The 26,733-nt window shown below is 45.7% G+C and overlaps 1 protein-coding gene across 3 annotated transcripts in view; it reads right to left on the bottom strand.

The window, feature by feature from the left end:
- DPYSL2 (dihydropyrimidinase like 2) overlaps window positions 1-26,733 on the bottom strand; it is a 56,560-nt gene that overhangs the window by 21,531 nt on the left and 8,296 nt on the right. For 2 of the 3 annotated variants that reach the window (XM_087762709.1, XM_087762710.1), the window contains exons 3-4: window positions 19,332-19,420; window positions 17,797-17,981 (exon numbers count right to left, since the gene is read on the bottom strand). In XM_087762709.1, coding sequence (XP_087618835.1) covers window positions 17,797-17,981; window positions 19,332-19,420 — 274 coding nt within the window. Of the gene's footprint in view, window positions 1-17,796; window positions 17,982-19,331; window positions 19,421-22,687; window positions 23,093-26,733 lie in introns of those variants that run through there. The other variant, XM_087762711.1, reaches the window with a different exon arrangement.

Raw genomic sequence — 26,733 nt, forward strand, 5'->3', positions numbered from 1 at the left:
CCACTGCAGAGAGCTCTATAAACACCGCTCCCCTGTTTGGTGACAAATAAACAATGACACAGGCAAGATCCCCTGTGAGCATCAGTCAGCAACTTTCAGTACTCAGCACCTCATGTTCAAGCAGTGACTTTGTGCCTCTGGACATGCTAGAAAAGGTGTCCAAAGAGTGCAAAGATGTATTGCTTCTGGCACGTACACAGTGACGACCAAGGACTCCACACATGGATCAGGGCTGCTTTGTGCTACACATCCCAGATTAGGGCACCTTCCAGAGACAGTGTACGCGTGAGGACTGGAAGAAGCAGGACCAACAGCCTGTCATGGCTGGAGAGACACCTGCTGACAACAAGATGGTCCTGCTTGCCTCTGGCATCTGCTCAGTCTGATCCTCGTTCTAGCCTAACACATTAGGTCCAGCAGCAACCGGGTTCATAGGCAGCTACAGGATACTCCACCAGTGCTACAGATGCAGAACAGCCTCAAAGGGTAACAAAAGAGATTTGGATCTGAAAGTTTAGTGTTCCTCCCAGTAATCTGAATAGCATTCAAATTTTTATTTGAACACAGGGGATCTCTAAGATCTTCACTGGACACTGAAATAAAAGAAGCAAGCCAGCATCTCAGAACTTGAACTGCTGCTGAGAGAGTAGGAAAAGCCTGCGGGACTTCAGGGGTCACAAACTGGGCAGGCACTGTTGAGGAGGAGGAGAGAGCCCTGTCTTGATTTTACATCAAATCACATGAAAAAATAAAAAGTTGCTTCAATTATCAGCACAGAAATTCAAGCAGTTTATTTTTAACTTTACTGGTGAGTATCTGGGCTGCAATCAGCTCAGCAGTTAGCTCTAAATCACAACTGGGATAAGAGATAAAGTCCTTGGGCCCTACTTGCTCTCACTGAAGTACAAAGCTTTGCTTCGCCCCCATGCAGATGTGTCAGCCTAGATTTACTGGTTTTGCACTGCCTTAAGAACTGGATTTACACCGGGAGCTCTCGACCCGCTGCAAAAGCAGTACTGCTCTCCTGAATGACCCACGAGCTTCAGCCACCCGAGCTGGTAATGACATCTCTAATGTTTGAGATGTGCACACACTGTAGAAAGCTGAGAGGATTACCCAAAACAACCATCCTTTCCTCAAAGCTCTGCCCACCCTCTCTCCCTTTTGGCTACGTGATGGATAGCAAAGCGGCAGTTCAAATGCTTGTGCTTTTCCAAAAGGCTTGTATTTGTCCCTCGAAGTATCACACTAGCCTGCAAAGGGAAGGATGTGATGTACAGTTCTTTGCTGATACATCGGCAGTACAGCAGTGGCTTAGGGGTTCAGGAGTGGCTGGTGGCCTTCGTCTGCTCAGACAGCAGTGTCCTGCCCACTAGAGAAATCTACGTTATGAGTGAAAGCTCTGAAATGTGCCTGGTGGCTGGCATCAGATCAAGGATGTGCTTTTCACCACCCTTGGGAAAAGCAACCCAAATTTAACCAGCTGATCAACTGTCCTGTTTTTAAAAAAAATAATCCAATATCTGTTCCACGAGGTCCTCCTCCCCAGTGGTCAGAAACCTTCCACTAACTTGCAGACTGAATTGTTTCTTGGCCAGTACATAGCCTCTTGTCACTCTGCCAAAGTTAATCTTTAGCTTAAGTAGTATGAACAACAAGGAGAAAAATAACATTCTCTCTGCATTACCAATGGAATAGAGAGAAGAGCCGAGTTTTCACAAATGGCCAGTGCCTTAACACAAGAGCTGTCTTCCTCAGCCCACTGACTAATTGAAAAGCCAAAAAAGCCCATTTAATCTCTAAACACACCACAGTAATAAATCCACCTCTACTTAGATGAAAGGCGCCCTAAGAGCTCTGTCAACCCTGAGATGATACATGGCGTATGGGCATTAAGAAATTCTTCCTGGAGGCACCAAGGGGTTAACACAGTGGAGTCTTCACAGCCCAGCACGGAGCCCCTAGGAATGATTCTGGTGTCTCAGATCAGAGCTTTATCACCATCTTATTTCATACACTGCCCAAGTATGACTAATGGGAGTTTGTGGAGGGAGTAGGAGAGGGGGTAAGGGAGCTCTATCAGATCTTTGACAAAGTCAAACCACAGCTGGTTGCAATAAGGATAAGGGATGGAGGTAGTGGTGCATATGTGCATGAAAGTCAGCTCTGGGGATTAGGGATATCTCATATGGAAGCTGTGCTGCCGACGCATCTCATAGCAGCTCCCTTGAGCTCACCGATAGCCAAATCACCCATCATCCCCATCAAAACAGAATACAGTTTGTTTCCATAGCAGCTCTCTGCCAGGCAAATATTACTGATCAACCACTTTGTTACATTCACGTGGAAGGAGTCAGCACGAAGGCAGCCTGAATGTGCAAAGTAAGCCAACAGCCTTCAAAACCCTGTGATTTAACTAGTCCAACGAGACTCAGCCAAGAAGCAACATGGTAGAGCATACCATGGGATGCCCGACACACGGCATCCTGGAGCAGGAAGGAAGCTGTGCTGCCGCAGGCAAGGTGGCAGAAGCAGTAGATGCTGCACGTAAGACATGAGGAAGGTGGATGAAACCCTAAGTGCTAGTCTAGAGATAGTTCAGACACAAATGCAAATATCTCCTCCGTTTTACCATCCCTTGTTACAATGGAAGGCACCAACTACATTGCAAGTTCACGGCCTACATCCCTACATGCTAGGGTTGGAGTTTTGGGGGGCCAAAATAAGTAAGAATGAGCCTAGACCTTTTAAAGGAGAAGAGTCAAGATTGATTCTTTTCCTGCTGTTAAAAGAATGGAGCATTACAACTACTTCTGCCTATCGGTATGGATAGGAATCGCCCACATGCAGCTCAGAGGAAGTTCTTCTAGTCCTCAGGCACAGCTCAGAGTAAAACAAAAAGCTTCTTCTTTAAGGTCCCTGTGCTTCAGAGCAGTACAAAGCAGCTGATGAAAGCTCCATCCGCTGCATTCCCACAGCCCTAGGTTCCCAAGATGACCCTTGGGTATGATCTGCTGCAGAACCACGGACACAAGGTCTTCTGACCCACCAGAGCACGCAGCAAACCCTGCCGTGGAGATTACCCTGGAGGCTTCCCATGTGAAAAGCAGTGTGTTGTCCTGACCTCACTGAACCACTTCTCTCTAGGGAACCCGACAGCTTACTGTCCCATCTTTCGTTCCTTCATCTCGGAAACCAGGAATGTTCAATTCCTGCAGCCGCTGGAGTGGCCTCACGTCTGCAGGACACAGTCAAGACAAACTGTTGCAACATAGACTGTTGTCACCCCTTTATTCTCTAGACCACTACAGCCTTGATCTCTTCGTGCTTCCAAGCCCAGATGTTTTCTTCCTGTTGTTGATTACTGCTGTAGAAATGATGTCAGCCGCTGAGGTCTGAAAAGGAAGTTGCCAGCTCAATTTAAGCTCAAAGCTTGCTCCAAAAACAGAAACAAAACAAAGGAAAAGAGAGAAAAGGAAAAGATCGTTTAAGTATCACTTCATCAGTACTGAGACCTTCAAAGGAGGCATTAAATAGCTTGTGGTCCTTGTAGCGGCTCCCTGAATCAGAGTGAATTTCAGGCCTAATCCTAATGGTTCTCTTTATTTAACATGCACTCTCAGCAAGCTACATGGCAAAGCCAAGGTTAGGATTACAGTGGTTTCTCAGCTATGAACAGAAAATATTCTGTAGACTTATCTTTTAACCTTCCAAGATGAAGAATCCAAAATGCAACAGCCTATGGCTTAGACGCAAGCAAACCTGTTTACATCAGCACAGTAACTGCTTTTAAAAAAAAAAATTAAAAAGGATTTTGTATTTTACAAATCATCTATTTTTTCCCTTGGTAAAATACTGACAAGATTCCAAAATTACTGGCTGGTCTGTTTGTCTTTATCCCAGACAAACTGAGCGTTCACCTCCCTTTGGAAGACAGCAGGATTTGAGCACCTGTGAACCCAACATGCCATGACTGTTCCAGCCACAATCACCAAGACTCTTAATTACCTCTCCGATGCGCCTGGTTTTGCTCTCCCGTCATTACGTAGTTTCACATCGCTTACAAGGTGCATCTGCTCTTACTTCCAAGTATTTCAGCTCCCACCCACCCATCATCCACGGCTGTTTTTCTGCCTGTCTCGCTCATGATCCTTCGCTCGTCCTTGGACAGATTAATTGGCTCAAGATTTAAGGAAGACAATAAGCCGAAGTGAGACAACAACACAAACCACTGTTAGCTTATCTGTGTGGCTTTAATATACCAGAGCTGGCATTCAGCCACAGAGATGTTATGCATCCTATGAGCCGAAATGGTTGAAGGCTGTGGGGGAGAGATAACAACCACCATCAGGCACTCAGTGTGAAATGAAAGGGGAAGGCAAAAACTTAGAGGAATTGATTTAAAGGGAACTTTCCAAGTATGGGGAAAACATAGTATTGTTTTAATGTAAGCACGAAAAAATCTAAGTAGGGTAGGAGGAGTGACAGCATCAGTTTATAAAGCACTAGCATTTACTAATCACATTACTGGTCAGTGCGCTTATTAGTGGTTGGCTTTAAAGATATTTTTGCTCTTTATTCAGCTGCTGTATCTTCTCACTTTAAAACCACATCAACCCTCTAGCTGCACAGCACACTTAAAATGGTGCCGATCTCAGCTTTAAACAGTGGCTTTAGAAAGTGTTGCATCACACCTTGGCTTCCTTTTACAAACTCGGATACACTGTGGCTTTCTGGTCCTTAAGAGCTTTTCTGAAGCAGGGGGATATCTGCGGCTCTCGCTCAGGCCCTGAACAAGTGCCCGGTTTGAGAAGGGAGGTAGCTATTCTGCACGGGCAAGAGGGATCACACACAGAAGACTGGGGAATTTAACCAACAGCCTGCAGGATGCTTTGAGACTGAGGCCATAAAAAATCCCATATAATCTCCCTCTGGCACTTTGAAGCTCTCCAAAAAATGCAGTTTAAGAGCCATGCCTTTATATTTTTGACCCCTCGCTAAGCTCAAGAGAAATTATTGCTTCAGTGGGAGAGCCGAATTCAGCTATTAGCCTTGCCTTGAAAACAAAACTTTACTTTTTGGATGGATGTCCTCATGGGTGGGGATTAATGGGTTTTATAGCTTCCTGGTATTGTGGCATGTTCAATTTTTTTCTTTTTTGCATCCTGCTTCGTTTGAGCAGGCCTTGGCTTGCTAACAGCCCCTTCCTCCAGTTTCTATTAATAGCCCTTCGTTCCAGCTTTCCCCTGTAAAGGTTTTTTTCAGCTGGTTTAATTACATGTCATCTAAAGCACGCATGAAGATTTTCTTGATCTTCAGCTAACGAACACCACTACCAGGAAAGAGAAAAGCTATTTGATATGGACAATATAAACATGAATTAGGGTCAGATGTTACAAAACTTGTGTATGTAATAAAACCATGTATGCAGGGCTCCAGTTGCTATTATAAACTGCAGTTTTACACATTATTTCCTGCTCCTACTAGCATTAAATGTGCCTATTGTTTAAGAGGAGTTTATAAGGTGAAAATCCTTAACATTTAAGCTTAACTGTTAGCAGGCAGATTTCCCCTACCCAAAACTTTAAATAGCAGCTTGATCACTATAAACACATCTGCCTTTTTAACACTACTTAATCTTCACAGCAACTGCATGTGATGAAATCTGGTGAATTTATTGAGTTGTACATTCTGTCACAAGCCATTTTATTGAGAGGTTGTAATTAAATTCAGCCCTGGTAATTGCACAGCTCCCTGCTTAGAAGTCTGGAGTTGTTGCTAGTCTATGGCTGCAGTAGTATTCTCCTGGCCCTGGTGTGAACTGGGAGTAATGCTATGAAAGTGAGTGGAATAAAAGCAATATATGTGAACTGAAAGTCAGGCCCTTGACCGACCCAAGAAGCTTCACACAAGATTATCCCATAATCACAGACCTTATTTCATCCAGAGACTTCAAACTCTCAGCTAGTAAAATACCGCAATCCCTTCTACTATTGGTTATACCATTATGACCCTTTTACGTGTCAAGAAATTGAGCTACCAAAACTGCCTTGTCCAGTAACAAAGTTGTTCGAAAGTCAAGCCTCCCAGCAACAAGACTTCTGCTTGAAGTATTGAAACACAGCTGCCAGCTCACCGGCTCTGCATCAATTTAGGCTAGAGAGAGACCTCAGCATTTCTTCTGAGCTCAAAAATCCCAAATCAAGTAACCTAAAAGAGCCTCACATCTCATATGTTCTGATTTCATACCCAGTTCTTCTTCTAAACCACACTCCAGGTCATGTTTTTGATCTAGGACAAGAAAGGATAGCTACAAGATTGCTTTTAAGGTTACCATTTCATGTATCTGACGTACCTAAGCTGGTACTCTTGAAGGTAATGAAAAGTCAAATGAAGAATTTTCTTAACATCCTGGATCCAGGAATCAGATTTCAGCTTTGTATATTTCTGGGGATTTATTCCCGCATTATTTTATTGTTGTTGGGCTTTTTTCCCCAAGAAAAGATACTGAAATATAGGTATCGTTCTGAAAATAACAACGCTCTGCACAAAATAGCATTTACCATGCTAATACAACTACACAAGGACTGTTCGCTTGTATGTGTCTGCCAAACTAATAGAAGAAAAGGCAGGCTAAATGACATTGCACGTTGTTTTCTGTCAGTTTAGATCCAGTTTATTAGACTCCAAGCAGAGAATCAGAAGCTGGACCAGGCTCAGAAGAATTAGACATATCCGTGCTACACTGATTACATTTTCAGACTGCAATGTTCTGTTATTCCCTCACTGATGTCATATAGATATTTCACTTGTCTTTTCCACCGATTAGATCCAAAATCTGATTAATAATTTCATGCCAGCTGGACACAAATGTAAAGAATAGGGGTCTGTATGTCCAAACAGTAATTAATAACCCTCTTCAACAGCTGAAATGACTACATATTTAGATCAGATCAAATAAGGCTCCATTTCTTTACAGTCCAGGTTTATTGTACATCCAAGCTATGCCTGTACCTCAGGAGGTCACCGTGACAGAGGAGGTGGGGAGCCAAGTTCAAAAGAGATATTTAAGTGATTCCAAGATTTATTCTTTCTTTTAGGCATATTCCACACTTGAAGCCCACGAAAAAAAGTACACAGGACTTCAAAGACTTCCATATAAATTGGCCTGTAAACCTTGAGGGAATGGGACTGAGAAAACGTCTGTTTGTAGCCATGGATTTCAAGTCAAGGCAAAACACAACTATAGTAACACATCCAAGGGGCAAAAGTTTGATCAGAAACAAGAGGACAAAAGATCAAGTGCTGTAAGCCAGTTTTGTCCCTGTCAGGTCAGTGGAGATATATGCTGCCCGTCGGGCTTTTTCCACTAGTCGGGAAGCTGCAACAATTCTGGATCTGCATCATTGTCACCAAGACCAGATTCTGGCTTCTCAGCTTCATTTTGTTGTCCATGGTTGTCTCGGGGGGGGTTGGAGATGAAGAGGAACACAACTGCAGGACGGGATTTTTTACAACGGAAGTTTGTGATGGTTCTGAGAGGGCTTTACGTCTTCAGGACTAGAAAGATTAATTTTTTCCCCAACAAAATAAACTAAATGCAAAGAGTTCTAATTCTACAGAATCACTTTTTTTAACAACTTGTGAGGGAAAGGGGCGGGGGGGGAGGGGGAAGATCTGCTTGGCGAACCTGTCCTTTCCCTCTGTGTACTTGCCGTATAAACATCTCCCCTCGCTGGACAAGGACCAGACATTTCCTCTTCTCGTGGCTGTGATGAAGTGACATCGCGCTTTGAGGAAGGGGTTTTCGTCAATCACCATCATGCCACTTCCACTGCTGGAAAGACACTGAGAGTCCCCATTCTGTTCTCAGTTACACCACTGACTTTGATGACTGTCAAACAGAACTATAGACAAGGAAGCAAGGACTGAATCAGACCCAAATGTCCATGTGTCCGCAGAGAAAACTAGTGGGATCTGATGCGGAGGTGCAGCAGAACCTATTTTCTAACAAACCTGTTGTAGGACAGAGATCAAGCAGCACATTCGCATGTCAATTTTCTGACTACACCTAGCCATCTGCTAGTTTTCTATCAACTTTGTAAGGCTAATATTGCCTGCAAAAATAGCTATTGAAATTGCTGCAATAATAACCTGTAGGAGACCCTAACTAGATCATCCTTAGTTTAAATAGGAATTCTGTGACACAGTCCCCAACTGCCGAATTTCCTTCCTCCCAGTGTGAAATAGCCCTGTCCGGCCTCTGCAGCAGTCTGCTATCTTCCCAGGCCCATGAAACCCCCCCTTGTTTGGGGGCACAAAGCCCCATGTTTGCAGTAGAGAAGGATGCACTCCTGGGCATCACCTGATCTGGCCATCCCAAAGGTAGACACTAAGCCTGTGGCTCTTCCAATCCAGGACCCCTACAGCAAACTGGTTAGGAAAACTCATACAAACAAGACGCCGCCTTTTCTTTTTTCCATGCGCTATGCTTTTACAGGCAACTCTTACATTCTAGAGCTCAGCTTAATTTCCTGTCTCAAACACGAAAGCCAGACCGATCAACAGCCTGAATTACCCCTGGATCCATGCTGCGGGCCAGCTCGGTGTGAGTCATTTCCATACAGCTGCCATTTTCCCCTCTTATAGAGCGTTTGCATAGCAAAAGGACAAACTGCTTCGCAAAGCAGCAGAAGCAAACTCTGGTCTTGGTACCATGGCCTAATTCGACTTCACGTACGAACATCCTGCACGTGTACAGCTACCGTTGTGCTACAAAGACTTTACAAAACTTTTTTCAATTCACAGGGGATAAAGAGTCTCTGCACATCAGTCTGAAAAGTACTTTGTACCCCATCAGCAGCTGAACTCTTCTCTTTGGACACTAATACAAATCCTGAGAAATCTTAGCTGAAATAAAGAAAAGTCTGTTGGGAAGTATCATTAACTGGCATGCATTTCTGGAATGAGATTTTTGAAGCAATATTGGGTTACACTATCTCTTGCTGTGCTATGCTTTGGGAACTTGCCCCCTTCTCCTTTGCACAAAAGCAGTGCTGTGTAATAACACAGGATCGTTCTCAAGGAACTCCTTTACCAGCTCACTTTGCCTGTAGGCTGTGCCAGGGAATTTCATTCATATGTAAAACACCACAAAGTCCGCCAGATTCCAAAAATATACACGCTGCACATATGTAACTGCTTTTAGGAACAAAGCAATCTGGTGAAAATACGCCCTAGAAGTGGTCAGGAAGGGGAACTTCCAAAAGCACGGCCCTTTTTCATGGGCTTTGAAAATTCATAAGAGATTTCCCAGTTAACATTTGCATGTTAAAGCCTAACCATTCCTCCTATTACTTAAAATAGGCTTTCAGGACCCAGGAAGCCAAAAGATCCTTACACACACAGGGCTCAGCTAGGTCTCTCCCTCACACAGGGTTTTTCCTTTTATTCGTATCCTGACAGTAACCAGAGCTGGGCATCATGAGCTGCAGGGACTGGGTGTCTGCATCTGCATGGATCCCAGCTGGGAGGGACAGGGACTATCTCATTGCTCGGTGGCATCCAGTGTTTCACGTGTCAGGCTCTCAGGCAGCTCTACATAAAAATAATCACTTTGTACTTATAATATGAGGGTCTAGGTGTACTTAACTCATTTGAATTAAAGCTTACAACCCCTCAGCAACAAAGCCACCTCCCATTATGGACAGCTAGCAACAAGCATGGAGAAATTAAATGACATACCCATTGTCACAGAGGTAGTCCTAACACTAGCTGTAGTGTATCAAGGGAAGAAAAGAGTTTTCCCAGAAGCCGTAACTCTGAAGTGCCCATCGCCGCATTCCTTTTAAGTGCGCATGGCTTCCATGGGAGTTAGGGTTGTGCAAAGATGCAGGCACAGCCCCAAGTTGGTAACAACTGGCAATTTATAAGCATGATTAAAGTATGCTAGACAGGAGGAGCTAATTTGTATTCCTTAAACATTTCTCCCTCTCACCAGAAAGATTAAAAAAAAAAAACAGTTTCTAAGAAACAGATGGAATCTATGAACTGAAGGCATAGTGACTGAAGGAAAGATGGAAAGAGACTCTGCTGACCCAAGACGTCAAATTTCACTCTACAGACAGCGCTTGCCCAAATTCACTCCAAGTGAGAAATATCGCGTTTAGTTTTAGCCATCACTTCTTTCAGGCATCGCTCGCTTCCTTCCCCCGACACGCAAGGCTAATTCCCCATGTGGAAAGTTAAAAGTTCCTGTCTGACAAGGATGGTTTCTGCTGAGTCAAGCTCAGGGGAAGGTAAAAGAAGCCAAGGGATTGAACGCTGGTAGGAAGGGAAAAATACGTGCCCAGAAAAACGAGGTAAGAAAAGAGCTGGAGGCACCATTTCCTGCAGTTTCTTTTAAGACCTTGTCTCAACTTGAAGGTGATTAACACAGGTTACCTAGCAAGATTTAACACACATGCCCTGAAAACCTATCACAGACAGCTAATGGTGTTACATTAACGGAGGTGGATAATTGTATTTTATTTTTTTAAGATTGCTTTTCCATCTACTGTAGACAGGCTTTAGCTGGAGGACCCAACTTTTACACCTGCACCCTTCAAAGTATCACATACATTTTCCATTGATGTAAGGGGCTGTGTAAGACACACCACATTGGTGATATCTGTTAGCTCTTTACTTCTCCTGTGTGTCATCCATAAGGCATGGGACTTGGGGATGAGGGCATTGGACACGTGAAAGCAAGAAAAGCATTTAAAAACGGCTCTTCAAATGAAAGAACATGAACTCTTCTCCATGCAGTGGGAAAGCAGCACTACTGATCCCAACCATTATATGGAATAAGAGGTATTAAGTGCTATTGCATAAACAGACAACACTGGTTATTTCTCCTGAGTGAGTGCCAAATCCCTCTTTTTGGATGCATGGAAAAATCTGGGTCAGTCACATCTGCAGGAAGACGACCGCACTGTCAGTGGTGTTGCCATTTCAACCTTCATTTGTTCATAACTAAATCAGAGTCTCCAGCACGTGTGGAACAGTCTCCATTCACTCCTTCCTCTGCAGTGACAGGGGTGGAGCGTGTCCAGAGCAGAACGGGGCAAAACAGAAATGGAGCAAGTGCCCCACTCACCTGCTTTTGAAAAAAATCAGTGTTGCCAAAGAGACAGAAGGCTGGGAGAGGAGCAAGGGCCAGGATCCACAGCAGCTCCGGGGAAGGCAGAAGATGGGAAAATAGGAAAAAGTCTACCGATTGACTTACACACAAGCCACACTGGACTGCCGTGGTTTCACAGGACTCCAGTCCAAAACCAGACGCTGCTGATTTCACCTTTCAGCACTAAGAAGGAAAGATGGCCCAGCTGGCAGGCAGTCATCAGCCTGAATATCTGACAGCCAGGGTTAAAGACACTATCGCACCACAGGCCTCCTGCATAACCTCAGGCAAAGCTACACGGCTCCTAAAATCCTCATTTATTCCTCACAGGAGCCTATTCTCCCAGCAGCAAAGAGATGACAAACAATAGCTGCAGCCCAAAGGAAAAAAAAAAAAAAAGAAAATGCACACAATAACGCACAACGTATGTTCAGGACTGAACAGCTGTTTCCTTCTGCGCTAACTGGCAAGAGACATCAAGGGCTTGGCAGCCTTGGTACGTTCACTTCCAACAAGACCCCTTTGGAAACTCCATCAGAACAATAGAGGAGATCCCATCCAGCAGAAAGTCAGCATCGCAGGGATGGCTGGAAGCAGAGCCGGCCCCAGCAAGGCAGGCTGTCGTCCGTACAGTAGCTGCACACACTACTGCAGGCAGAGATGCCTAATGGACTTAGAGGGCTTTAAAAGCTTGAGAAGAGTAGCTCGCAATGGGGGAGTGCCCATCTCTGTTTACGGACTGACTTTCTCATTAATGATTTTAAGCCCGCTCTGAATGAAAGCAACAAACACATCAGCAGGAAGCTGGGAGTCAGCGAAGCAAACAAGATTTAGCGTGAATCAGTGCAGAGGCTGAAGAGTGTGGGGGTAATAAAAGGCACCGAGGGGAGCTGGGGAGAGGAGAGAAAGGGCCGGAGGGACTCTGCACTCCTGTGTGGTAATGTCATTCTCTTAATAACAGAGTTCAAGGAAGCCTCTACCCATATAAATCACCAATAATCTTTTATACAAGCAAGTGGACATTTTCATTATATTTCTAGAGAATTAAACATTTCTTTGGTGCAGAAGAAGCACCGCCAGCTGCTAGAAAGTGAAACAAGCCATGCACCCCAATGCAGCCCATCTGAAGCGCCAGCCCCCAGCCACACAGTTCCTCTTTTATCTCTGCTACTGGGTGCAAAAAGAAACAAAATTCAGGCTGGTGTCTGCGGAACAATGCAGTGCTGTGCACACACAGCCACAGAGACTTGGTGAGACACTGCAGCTCTGTGGTCACTGCCCTGGGACTCAAAACGCTTGGTTTTATACTTCCAGCTCGGCCACAAGTTACTGCACAACCACTGCTGTGCCACCTCCTTATGCGTCTCTGTTTCCATCCTCCTCCTCTGCCCACCATTTAGACTCTTGCTGTCTTTCAGGATAGGGCTAACCCTGATAATATAAAAGAGCAGCACCCAGTAGGGTAGAATATGATCCAGTCTTCACTAGTGGGTCTAAATACCACCCCATGCCAAGTTGCCCTTGCCCCAGAACACTGCCTAGCCCTTTCCTAAACTCTAATCTAAGCTCATGTTGCAGTTTAGACTCTGATCTCCTTTAGGGCACCTCCAATCTCTCAAGTCATGCTCAGTTCAAAAACTGAGAGGCGAAGAAGAACACTAGATTGGAAGCATTTCCTTCTAGCAAGGTGGTGATCTTCAGGATGACCTGGGAGACCTGGTGTCAACTCACCACAAATTTGATCGGCACTAAGCAGCTAACACACTCCTGAAAACCCCTGCCACCCTGCACACGAGCTCTTTAACAGCCGGGTAAAGCATTAGGAAGCAGATTGCAGCCCATTCGAAGTTCCCCTTCATTTTCTGAACCTCCCAAGACACAAAGGCTCATATCCCTAGCCTACATTCTCCATGTTATTAGGATAACTGCTAGTCAAGTTCAAAAGGCAGCTGGCTTCCAAGTCACCAAGCCAGAAAGAGCTATAATTTCTCTCACTGTAATTTCTCGCTATGATTATAACAGTGGTTGACTGAGTCAACACAGGCAATGTCAGCAAGCGATTTTACCCCAGGACAGCAGATACCCAGGAAGAAGCACGGTCTTCGGTGAGGGGGGGAGGTGAAATGTGTGTGGGAGCTGGCCTGAATAGATGCAGTTCTCAGGACATTAAACAGGCTATAGAATCAGAGAGCCAGTAAATATACACAGCTTAGCTTCACCCTTTCTGAAGGGTTAGGAGCAGAGAAAGGCAATCCTGCCTCGACTGAAATCAGGGGGAGTTTTACCATTGATTTTGACAGGGATTTCACCCATCACAGTTAACAAGCAACCAAACCATCACAAGACTTGGAAAGACCACCTTGTTCTTAGCAGTGGTATCTTCCTTCTCTAACAGCGTCAGGGACTGTTTTATATCCTACGGCATCAACCTATCTCAAGTTGGGACAATAAGGGCTCAAAAATGCCATCTTTAGCTCAACAAAACCGTGGCTCCATAGGCTCCATGGATGAGAAAGAGCCTCTTGTAAAGGACAACTTCAGATGGAGTCCTTTTCCAAAACTCCAGAAGGACTGTTCTCTTTCCATGGAATACAGGGGAGCTTAGGGAAGCTACCCTGAACAAGTTGGAGCCTATCTAGTACTCCTCTCTCCTCCAAAGTCTTCTGCAGATCATCCTGGAATCCTCCCTTCAACTTAACACCCAAACGCTGCATTCTGACATTTTAAAAGGGTGAAAATCCAAGTTTTTTCCAGAGTAATGTTATCCTATACCATGCGCAGTGCTGTTCACCCTCGGTTGACATACCCACACTAATACTGTTTGAAGGTAGAGACAGAGAAAGGATCATGAAAATTGCTGTTTCAGAAAAACAATCATATCACGATATGTCATTTCACCTTTCAGCTCTGCACAGCAAGACCAACTATATTTTTTCATACGTTAGCAGAGTCAGCTGGAGTCTTGCCTTTGGCACTGAAGAGGGTAGAGACAGAAGGATCATAGCTGGAATTCCCGTTCAAATGGCTGCCGTGGAACGAGCAGCTAGAAAAAGAAATCAGCCCTAACTCCTGAGTGAAGCAACCTAGAGGAGGGCTCAGGAAAGCAAGGACTGGAGAGCCCTATGGGAACAGAGCTGATGGAGAGCAGAAAAGGGCTAATTCAGATCATCACCGCCAGCCACTCTCCCTCATTCCAGCTGACCAGTGGATGAGTTGAGAAGCACAGGATTGGAGCCACATCTGCTTCCCACCAGGATAAATCTCCATTGGTTCCGCACAGAAAATGGGGCTACTCCATTTGATACCAGTGGAGAGTCGGATTCTCCTATCTCTGATGCTGTAGTAGTGAATTTACTTTAAAGGGGAACGGACGTAAACGAGAACAGGGCTTGGAAACAATAGGTTACATTCTTGAACTCCTGTGTGCTTCCCTTGGATGTGTTTGCCATGAGAATTAAAGGAACAACATTGAATTTGATCTGAGCTGAAAATGAAGTTCACTGAAACCAAACCAGACATACAGGGTGAATTCCTGGCACTGCTGAGGTCAATGACAAAACTCTCCGTTACTTTGCCAAAGCCAGGATTTCACCCACAGATTTTATAAAACCGACCATCAATAGAAACCTCTCCAAGATTCTTGTTTTGATTTCACCGAAAAATGTACATAAAACAAGTATTTCCCTACAATGATTGTAAAGTAAACAGCCTTAAAGTGCCCTCCTGCATGAAAATGTGAAACAAATTGAAGCATGAAGCCGACTAATCAGTTTTCTTGCCCAAAATGAGGGCTATGTATAAAAAAGAAAAACGGATGGAGTAAACGTATTTGTAAATAAATAATACAAAGTCTGCTTAAAGCACAAATGAAGGAACATGGGTGTTTTTTTCCACAAAGCTCACATCCACGATGCTAGCTTTTCCAAAAAAGCCTGAAGAATGGAGGCACACAGCTAGACACATTTCCACGAGAGGAGAATATTCTCTTTTGAAAAGTCCCAGGCCCGGCATTTAAAATATACAACATAAACATTAGCGTGTCATTTTCAGGCTGCAATTTGTCTGTGATATTATGAATCTAGCTCACTAAACATTGTCCTATTTATCATAAAAAGAAAAAATGCTGCAATCAACCACGACTCCCACCTGCTTTGGCAGAAACCAAAGGCCACCCACCAAGAGCATGTTCACGAGGGCAGTTCTGCATGCTTCCTTATGGAAAAACATTTTTGCAAATGGTATAATTTTGCTAAGAGGAGAACAGCTGAGCTGACACAGAGCAGAGTCGCCAAAGCTTTGAAGTCTAGTTGGATTATTTATCCTGCTTTCCACTGTTCAGCTCCAGTTGCTGATGCCCGCCCATCAGAAATGTCTCTCCATCATCCTAAGCAGCCCAATTACTGTCCTTGCTGCTACGCTTTAGGAAGATGTTTTTTGTTCAGAGATGATTGTGTATTTTGGTATCCTAATCCCAGACGATCAGGAAGGCAGTAAGGTCAAGTTTAGCCACCAGCATCCTCTACATGGTTTGCCCACCGTCACAATCTACATTGTGCTGATTTTTCACAGCTGTAAAATGAGAAGTTATAAAACGGGGGACTGTCGTCCAATTTCCCTAACTCAGAGATGTGTTATGAACACCATTAGTGAGATATTCAGATACTACAGTCATAAAGGTGATATACATCTACACATACACAGAAAAGTCCAAGCACTTCTGAAGCACGAGGCCCTGCATAGGTAAAATTAGGCAACCAAAGTAAAGGGCTACTTTAGAAAATTTTGCCTAAGCAATTTCTGCTTAAAATGTTTTAAAAAGTGCCATTGGGGGAAATAATGCTGGTAAAAGCCCAGATACAGATGACAGAGAATGTTATTTTGATCTAATTCAAGGAAGAACAAAATGGTAATTCAAGTGTGAACCAGGTGTACTAATAACAAGGGAACAACCAATGAAACAAAGTCAATGAACTAAAGCTGAAAAGCAAATACCATTTCAGTGTTATTAACTTGACAGCAAAGATTTGAAGAAAAACTGGATATTATTATGCACACTGAGATCATCCACAGCTACACTCTCGCTTTACATTCTCTGTATGTGTGAGGTTATCTTCATACACAAACTTCATACTCTAAAGTGATAACATTATGAAAAATACTTTCCCAGCTTCTTTTATGGTTATTTATTTGAAGCATTAGACCAAGCTCATAGGCCAGACACAACCTATTTGCAAGGTCCAGACCCAGAAAAAGATTTGTTTCTGAAACACAGACAGTCTAGCTGTGTTGGACCACTGGCTCCCACTCCTAACCTCCATGTCAATCAATCCGAGTCCACCCACCAGGCCAGGGATCAAAGATTGCTCATAACCATCTTCTAAGAGATGAGGATGTTCTACTCCATAAGGAGCTATGTTTGAACTGAGGAGAGTTAGGCCGATTCCTGGCTGTGCCTAAGATCTCTCTGTATCCCTGGATTGGACAACAGACGCTAGTACCTGCTCTGAACCATGCTCTTTTATTTCTCTGTACCTTAACTCCCCTCCTGTGAAATGGCAGCCCCTCAGAGTACATGAAAGAATGCAAGATGCTCAGATATTGTATCACTTTACACCTTTATCCTTGATTCCCATATGCAGCAACAGACTCCGGGGCGCCGTGTTACAGTTTACACGTGATCAGCTGCACTGCAACCGAGGTTTTTAGTTTTTTTCTCTAGCTCAAACAAGGTTAACAACAATGACTCACTTATGGAGTTTTGAGGTCCTGGCTCTGACAAGCCAAGCATCTGTAGCCAATGCCAGCGGGGACAGACAGCCTGGAAGTCATTGATGAGGCATTTTAGAGCCAGAGTGGAACACCATGGGTGTCTAATCCTGGTGTCAGCAGAACAGTCCGTCAGTCAGTCTGTCGGTTTATTTTGAGATATTTTCATTTCCCGATTTCTCTCTTTCTCCAAAAGAGGATATGAGCACAGAAGGAACAATGTTAACAAAAATCCTGTGCTAAAGCTGCGTACATAAGTGGACACGTGCAAATTCTTAAATAAGCGGCCCAGTTTTCAAAGACACATAGTACAATGGCATCAAGCTTCTGGGTGTGAACCATACGATGGACATCTATCCATCCCCAGACAACCCTGTATGAAGTACCTCTTCTTCCTCTCTCCGTACATGCAGCAACCGCTGTTCCAGAAAGGTTGAACTCTATAGATGAAAGAGTACAAGCCTCTCGGAGTCACAGACATCACAGAGAAAGGGAAGCGAGGCACAGGGATGTGGAGAATCTGCTGCTCATACTGGAACCAGAGGTCAAAGTGACACTGGTTTCATTAGGAGCAGACCCAAGAATCTGGCAAAGTCACACAAGTAGCAAGGTAAATCCTGCCAACAGAGAAGACAAGAGTGAAATGACGGACAGCTGCAAGTTTTGGAAAACCTGGGGTCTTGGATTTTCCAAGCCTTTTCCCACCGCTGCACAAGCTTTTCTCAGCAACCTGGACAGACATCAGAAATCCTCCACTGCCAATACCTGGTCCCAAATATCACGTGACTTATACAGCCCACAGTCTCTGTACTTATCTGAGAAAGAAAAAAAGTAAAGCTTTCGTGGTAGAGAAAAAGCAGCCAGCTTACTGATCATGGTGGTGCCCCCAGCCAGTGCAGCCTTGGTCCCTTGGAAGAAGTCATCAGCAGATGTCATCCCCTGTTCCGGCATCTGGAAGCGGGTGTGAACGTCAATCCCTCCAGGAATCACCATCCTGCCATGGGCTTCAATAGTTTTCACTCCCCCTGGCACAATCAGATTCTCTCCTATTTGCCTGGGTAAAAGCATTTCAAATAGCAAGTCAGACACAAACATCAGACAAGGCAAACAGCCTGTAAACACACAGCCTTGTGCTACTTAACCTGGCTAGTGTCTTCTTTTTCCTTATAAAGCCATATACAGGATCAGCATGCCAAGCTGATAATATTTTATGCTTCCCCTTGAAGCAGCTCCATAATTGAGAGCAAAGTGTGCAATTACTTCAGGACCTCGGGGCGATGTTAGACTTAACAGGAAGGAAAAGAAGGAGCCATGCCGGCAGACAGCTGGAGAAGGGACCATGCCAATCATCAGATGATGGCTGCACCAAACACAGCAAGAGCCTTGCGAACAGCTTTACTGGGACCGGACTGAGGTTGCCAAGTGGCAGTTGGACACTTGATTCTAGCTATCTAACAGCTATTTAGATGTTAGTATTGTTCTGGGAACACTGGAAGGATTTTTGCCTCTATATTGTCTGCTTTTCTTTCACGCATAAATATCATGTAATCCCTGCACAAATATAAACCCATGCAGATACCGGTTACCAAATTCCTGACGAGATCCCCAAAGCCCTCTCCAGTCTAGTTCTTCACAGAGGTATTTTTAAAAATGCAATAGTGGCTGACACATTGCAATTAATTAGCTGTCTTTGCCTGGCTCCTTTAACTTTTAACCTTGATTAACAAAGCACATGTGCTGACCGTTTAGCCAGAACAGGAAAATTCCTTGTTTGTAACCTCGGGCTCATCCATTTTTTCCTAAGAGTAATTTTCCAGAGAAATCTGTAATATATTTAATGTGCCAGAAACGCATGTTTCAGGACTGAAAACACAGAAGCACGCTGGAAAGAGACCTGAACCTCAATCCTTAAACTACAGGAGCATTATTAACTTTAAGGGGGTTTAGATTGCTCCTGGTATCATAGAATCACAGAAGACATCGCTGCAAGAGACCTCAAGAGGTCACGTAAGTCCAGCCTCCTACCCTAAACCAGAATTAACTGTATTAGGATGCTGAACTCTGGATTCGAAGTATCTTAAGTCATAACTCAGTAAAATGTTACAACACAGATAACTTCAAACATATGTGTCATCTCAGCATGGGGCTATTCACATGGCTAAAATTAAGCACATGTAAGTACCTCCTTTGACCCACGCTTTAATAACAGTGGGGTTTTGGCCCATTTGTTTATTTAATTCAACACCTGGTTTTTAAAGTTCCTCCATCCAACACCAGGATATAGGTGAAACATTAATTTTTCATTGCAATTTAATGCAGCGCACTGAGACTAAGTTATTCCTTGCTAATCTACAGTACATTTCTGTACATTTCCAATCACAACACGGTATCAGGCTTCACTTACTTTATCAATCCATCTTCCATGTAAATGTCTGCATAAAAAGACTGGTCGTCATTAACTATTTTACCACCTTTGATCAAAAGACGATCACTCTGCAACAAAGAAGCATACAGGAATAGATAATTATTCTGTGAGAAGGCTGACAGTCTGCAGTGTCACTTCAGAGATAAAAGAGTAGAGACGGAAACAACCTCTGCATTATTCAAAAGCGCATGTCAAAACGCGAGTCAATTGCTGCACTTTCAACTGGAAAGATAAAATATTTTATTTCAGCTGCAAGTCCTTTCATCACACCGATGATCCAAAAAAAAAAAAAATCAGAACGGAAAAGGAGTTGATTTCCAGCGGGCTTGTCTAGTTGGCAGCTTCCCTCATACCTGCAGTCTGCCACCATCACCTACAGCAAAAGCATTAAATAATACTCCGAGGGATGCGTAAGAGCCGCGTCTCTATTTTTTCTGCCTTGGTCGTATGCAAAATTTCCTATATGCACCCACAGACTGGAGTCACTCCTTGGCTAGCTGTGAGTCACCGGCTGTCAGGGAAATGGACCAAAAGTCTGTTGCCAGGGCTTACACAACACAAACAAACTCATTTTGTCCAACTTGGTGATGTTTCGATGCGGTGAATACTTTTACTGCCTTTCCGGAGCACTACTGCATAATCAGATGGAAATAAGCACACATTAGCAAATTAAGTTTAAGAGAAGGATTTAAAAAACGGTTATTAAAATTCCCTCCAATTAGAAGACAGTTTGGCAGGAACAGAAAGGTCATTGTAAGGAGGCAGCTATCAAGCGACGTGCTTTTATCGCAGCCCAGGTTACATCTCGCTTTTGCGAGATTTTAGTCAAAACCAGATTTCTCTTTTTTTTGCAGTGGTCATAAACAAGAGTGAAACACACTCTACAGAGCTCTGGATGGGGAGGAAAGTTAAACGTGACTGCTATGTTCCCCTGGTTCCTTCATTCCCTACATGACAGATGCATACATTTCAAGCAAAGCACATACACGTTATGCAGCGTTCGGTTTAAACCACATACACCTTGGCCCTTACATCTTCACATGTACTTACTCTGATTCTCTTTCCTCCTCCCAAAAACGGCTTTGCAAGAGAACAAAGCTATACCAGAGCAGCATAGCCAGGCTGGTGAAGCCAAATGCTGAATTCAAAAAGGGGTAGAAAGCCGGACTTTAACTTGGCGGTGCCTTGAACTTATAGCAAATACATATAGGACAGTGACCATGATGCTCAGGGCCCTTATTTCGAGCTGGGACTCCGCTGGTCCATCAGAAGAAATCAGGCATTTTCCCAAAGAGCTTGTAATAAAACTGAAGAGTTGGAGCACCCGATTCTCCACTGACACAAGCTGACATGCCTCTTTTAATGCCAAAAGGGCTACATGAGTTGCATCAGCTACTGATTTACACCATTATACCCATCTTTGATATAACTGCTAAACATCTATGAGATGTTAAGTGTCTCTCCTTCCCCCTCCTTTTTTTCCTTCTCCTTCCTCCTACTGTTGCAATGGAAAGTTTCCCTGAATAATGCCACCAATTTAAAAAACAAAGAAAGAAAACCCCAAGATTTAAATTTAGGATCTGCTGTGAATGCCAATAAGCCTGAATGACTTAACTTGGGGCGTGAAAAACCCACTTGTCTTTCAATGCCAGCCTCTACAGCAAACTGTCCTACATGTTTACCATTTCCAGAAACGCTGCAGTATTTATGCCCACCTCTAGTGCAGATCCCTTCTGCTATTAAAAAAGCCGGCTACTATTGAAATTGGTTAGTTTGGCCATCGATGTCACTGACAGCCCCTAATGCACGGGGCATCAATTAGGAAAGAAGAAAAAAATATACATATATATATAGTGAGCAACAAAAATGCAGCCTGGACCATTTTAATGATGCTCTGAACGCTCCTGCTAGTAAACAGGTCTCCTGCTGCAGCCGAACGGCAGGCTCTGAAATCAGTGCGAATCCTTCTGCTCCTTTCAACCACCTTGGAGACAAAAGCGCACGCAGTTTGCAACCGTGCGAGGGCCTGCCACTAAAGCTCTATCTATTTACCCTACCGAGGCAGTCAAAACAGGACAGCTAGACATTAATTATCCTTCTTCTTCAAGCCTTAGTCTCGGTAGATCAATTCTGCGTTTATATAACAGCAAATAAGATCAGAATCTGATTTTTTCTATCCCTTATCTTTACAAGAGACGTGTGCATTGGGTGCACACACCGTAAATCAGAGCGTTCAGTCGTAAGAAAAATGCGTCATACTACTTTTGGCCCATGACAGCAATTCAGCAGTAACCTTCATCGTTATTTAAACGTCGGCATCTTTTTAAATTCTCTACCATTGGACTCTTGGAGGGAAACTATTCCCCCCCCCCAAAAAAAAAGAGGATGCTGCATTTATCACATACCAATTTTGTGCATCCCCTGCATTTCCTAAACATCGTTTAAAACATAACCGTACAGCCCAGCGGCTCCCGCAGAAATGTCACACTTCAAAGCTCTATTTCCGAGCTCACTTTTCTGCCTGCGAGGCCGAGGGAGGAGGACTTGGATGGGTGTGTCCGTGGGGCTGCGAGAAGGAGCCGCTGCCAGTAATGAAAAACTCAGTGTCAAAAAAAAAAAAAAAATGGCTGTAACAGTCCGTTAGATGCGAATATCTTGCCTTACGTAATGAAAAGTTAATATCCTCGGATCTGCGATACCTGCCCTAAATCGGCTCCCACAATAAGGAAAGGAAGGGAGGGGTTTATATAACGGCTCCTTCCCTTTTCCCCCAGGATTGCACCGAGGAGCGGACTGAAACGTGCGCGTTGCGAGAAGCTTCTTGGGGAAGGAGAGGAAACCCGGCTCCATCCCCAGCGGAGCCCGCCGGGGCGGGGGGCTCCGGCCGATCCCCACCCCGCCCCGGAGCCGCCCTTTGCCGGGCTGGGGCAGGAAGGCGACGGGGTGGGGGGGGGACACGACACCTCTACCCCCATCCACCCCCCAGCCCGGGCACACAGCCGGCAGCCAGCGCAGCCCCCCCCCCCCCCCGCCCGGAGGTGCCGCTGACACCCGGCGGGCGATGCTGATGAAACGCGGCCCCCGCTCCGCCGCCCACCGCCCGCTCAGCATCCCGCCGCTCCCGACCCCGCCGAAAGCGGCGGCCCCCCCCCTGTGCCCCCCCCCCCCCCCCCCCCCCGGGCGCCCGGCCGCGCCGCAGCGCAGGAGGCGCTGCGCCGGAGCCTGATCTCATTACCCGGCCGCAAACCCCTGCCATCGCCCTCCCGGCACACAAAGGGCTTAATCCCCCCCACCCCTCCCCCTCCCCCGCGTTTATTCCCGTGCACTCCACTCACCGTGATCCGTGGAATATTTTTCTTCCCCTGATAAGACATCTTGGGAAATCACTCCCCGATTTATTTATTTAATGATTTTTTTGTTTGTTTGTTTTTGGAGAAGCGGGGCGGCTGCTGTATCGCTATTGTCTCCCGTGCAGCAACTGCTCCCCGACCTCCCCTCCACCGGAAAAAAAAAAAAAAAAAAAAAAACCAAAAAAGAAGAATAAAAATAAATCTCCCGAGCCCAAATCAATGCGATCACAAGCAGGGGGAGCGGGGGGTCCGCCGGGGAGGGCGCGGCGCGGCGGAGAGGCGAGCCCTGCTCTCCGCAATGGCAGGAAGGGGAGAAGCGGCCACCCCTGCGCGTCTCCCTTTCTTCCCTCTGCCCGGAGCCCAGCCCAGCCCAGCCTAGCCTAGCCCGGCCCAGCCTAGCCCAGCCCGGCCCAGCCCAGCCCGGCCCAGCCCCGGCCGCGCAGGGAGGGGGCGAGCGCCGCCAGCAACAACAGCGGCGACGGAGCGGCGGCGCATGCGCCGCGGGCCGCTCCCGTCCCTCTCCCCGGCGGGCGGGGGGGGGGGGGCGCAGCTCGGGGCGCCATTGGCTGAGCGCCTGGCGGGGATGCAAATGAGAGGCGGCCGCCGTGCAATGGGGAGAGGCGAAGGCGCTGATATGCAAAGTGGCGCAGTGGGGACGTCACTGCGGGCGCGGGGCCGCGGGCTCCGGGCGGCGGCGGCGGCTGCGGGTGCTGCGGAGGCGCGGGGGAACCGGACGCCCCCCGCCGCCGCCCGTTCCCCCGCGCGGCCGCGGGCCAGGCTGCTGCAAAGCGGCGGGGGAGAGGAGCTGCTGCGCCGATCGGGGGGGGGGGGGGGACGCGGGGCTGCTGCGAAACGCCCCCCCCGTGGGGGGCTGCGGACAGCCGCCTCCGACCCCCGGCGGGGCTGCGAGCCCAACGGGAGAGGAGGAGGCGGCCCGCGGAGCCGGTGCGCTGGGAAACGCGCCTCCCTCCATCTTCTTTGTCCCACCCCGCCCTTCCTGGCGCTAGCAGCAAGCTGTTGGGAAGCATTAGCAAATTGCGGGGGGGGGAGAATAAGGTGGAAGCCACTGCCGGCGCTTTGATTTCCCAGCACGTCAGACATGCTTTCTAAATCCCTTCTCCCACACCTCCTCGTCCAGAAAATACAGCCCAGATTCAAGTCCCTGCTCCTGCGGTCACTAACCTGAAGCTTTAGTGCCAGGGAAACCTGGGATCAGAGCTACGCGTACGGGCATGGTGGTCCTCTCCAGTCACTCTGGCCATTTCTGACTCATCCAGTGTTGCAAACTCCACGTTCAGTGTTTCACTCACACTTGGAGTCCTAAATTTCTCAGTCCCTGAACTCCATCAGCTGGTACTTCAAGGAAAGAAATGCATTAAACGGCATAAATGTTTCCTCGTTATTTACAGTGCACTTGCCCCAGTGCAATGAAGAGAGATGGGATTCATGGCCAGAGTGTGGGATAACCATTCCAAATACATCTGTTTACACCAGTTCCTCTTACACCTTCCTCCAGAGCAACTGATGTAAGACACCTTTTGGAGAACTCATAAATAGCACAAATCCACTTCTGCCTGGAGGTTAGAAGAGGCAATTAATGACCGACAAAGACTTACCTTCTTCCCTCAATCGTGGGCGACTTTCACGTCACGCAAAACAAACCGCAAGCTTCTCCTGTCACAAAATGTAGTGATCTTTATATACCCAAATAGTTCCATGAAACACACTGTGCACAGCCAGTAAGAAATTAAAACCTTCAGTATATTACTCTAGTAAATCATTATAAAGGCAACATCTGTTCAAACAGATGACTATCAAGACCTTTTATGTACATCAGTTCACAGAAGGCTATAAGGAAAAGAGTAAAAGAGCTTTTCCTGGGTATAGGTAGGGCATCAGGCAACATTTAAGTAGCTAATATGCCGATCAGTTAATATCCAATTAGTAGCAAATGAAAAAGTGGCTCATGACAGCAGCAAAATGATTGATTGTTAGCCTGTAGGGGTTTATTTTGATTTAATGGTTAGAATAGACAATACTAAATGAGTTATCCTGCCCCTCTCTGATCTGTGCTGGAAGAAGTTTTGAAACCTCAGCATATTTTTGCTCAGAACATGGAAGAAAGCATCTACATCAGATTTCTAAATTTAGACAGCACAACTGTTCCTTTTTTCTCTTTAATGCTAGCTTTCCTCCTCAGTTTTCTATCTGAATGGTTTCTTGCCTTTGCTTGCCATGTAAAAGAGGGTCTTCAGCTATCAAAGAGGAAACAAACGCGGCCTAAGGGTTTGGGAGATAGCATCAAGGCCCTTGGGCAGCTGAGCGGAGATGTGCTAAGTCCAGCTACCATTTGAAGATCCCGCCCTGGCAGCAGCAACATGATTACAGAGGAGCGGCCACAAACGCGGGCGCAGGAAAGCGTACATCGCCAACACTGCCTTGCTGACCTTGGGCAGGTCACTGCTCCATGTTATGCTAAAAGCTGTGGAACAGCAGCACTGGTAGAAGAAATAGAAGCACCTTTAAGGGGGTGATGTCATCAGCACACTAATATTTCTAAAGCTATTCTCATCTGCTCAAAGATAGCTATTTAAAACACTTTTTTTAAAAAGCAATCCTTACTGCACATGGGCCTAGTTCAGAACAGCAGTTCTTGAACTTCAAATACATTCCATAACTTGAATCCAATAGTGACTAGGTTCAGATGACACTTAGCTTTTCCTTCCCATCACCATGTTGCAAGAACCTAAGTAGTACAGAATAAAATAAATGAAGAGATTAAAGGGCTGGAAAACATGGTCGTTCAATATTCAACATCTACACAGCACCAGATTTTAAAAACTTCCATGTGATTTAGTGTGTACCCAAAGGACCAGAACTGAGCTCCCAGGTGTACCTTCTAGCTCCATTATACCAGTCGCCAATATGGCCCAATTTTCTTTCCTTTTAGCAATGAGCTAAAAGGTTGTCAAAATAAATGATTAAAAAATTATTAATGTAGTTGCAAACCGGCTTATTTAGCCTTGCTAAACAAAGGCAGGGAATGGATATTATCTGTTGTATAAACACACATGAGGGGAGGTGATCAGGAAGGAAGGAGACGAGCTATTGAAGCTAAAGGGCAACGCTGGGATGAGAACAAGTGGGGAACAGAGTCAGAAAATACTGAGACGTACGCCTACGTTTCTTTTACAAAAGCTGGTTCATTCTCCTGGTAAAGCTATAGTTTATGTATAAATTGCCCTGTAAGTTAAATGAAGAAAGATAACTACTTATGAAATGTCAGGGGCAGGAGTCAGGTCCTAGGTTAAAAGAAGAGAGTTGAACTCACTTCTTAAATCCGTGCAGGTTTGTATCCAGTCCAGCTGTCAAATGGTGGTGCCGTGACCGGCCAAGGTAGGTAGTGATGGGATTGCTAGATAACGTTGATGCATTTTGTCTTCCATAGGTCTATTAATGCATACGGCAGGCTGAGCAGGCTAAAATTAGAAGGTGCTACAGAGAACGAGCACTGCCGCATCTTCCTTGCCAAACGTTACTGAAGGCAAGTGATGAGGGATGGCTGGCCAGCCCAACCCAGCTGCCTGACTGCAGCCTCTACGGCAGGATCGGCAAGGTTGCTGCAGCCAAGTCACACCAGCGGTAGAGGAACAGCAAAAGGACAAAAATATCTTTAATTATGCTACATCAGCACTTCTGAAGACCTTGACAACATTCCCCAAATGGCAGGACAGGGGAGGAAATGCACAAAAGTGAGCATTACACCCACATTAGCACTGCCAGCCTCTAGCCCAGCCCCATCCAGAGCTGTGCTCTCCACTGGCCGAGTGTCTCTGGGCCCTCCTTAGGCTTCGGGTAGTTGGGGGGTGTATTGGCCAGTGGGTACACAAGATTGCTGCCAGCCATTTCTGCACAGATATCAGCTGGTGTAGGACATCTTGTGCAGGCTCTTTGCAGCAGAAACACATTTCATGGTAAAGGAATGTCTATGTCTAAATTTGTCTTCTGGAAAGGTCTAGAGGGAAAATGGC

Source organism: Nipponia nippon, unplaced genomic scaffold (genome assembly GCF_047370975.1).
Source record: "Nipponia nippon isolate SJK-2023a ecotype South Korea unplaced genomic scaffold, ASM4737097v1 scaffold_27, whole genome shotgun sequence".
NCBI lineage: Eukaryota > Metazoa > Chordata > Aves > Pelecaniformes > Threskiornithidae > Nipponia > Nipponia nippon.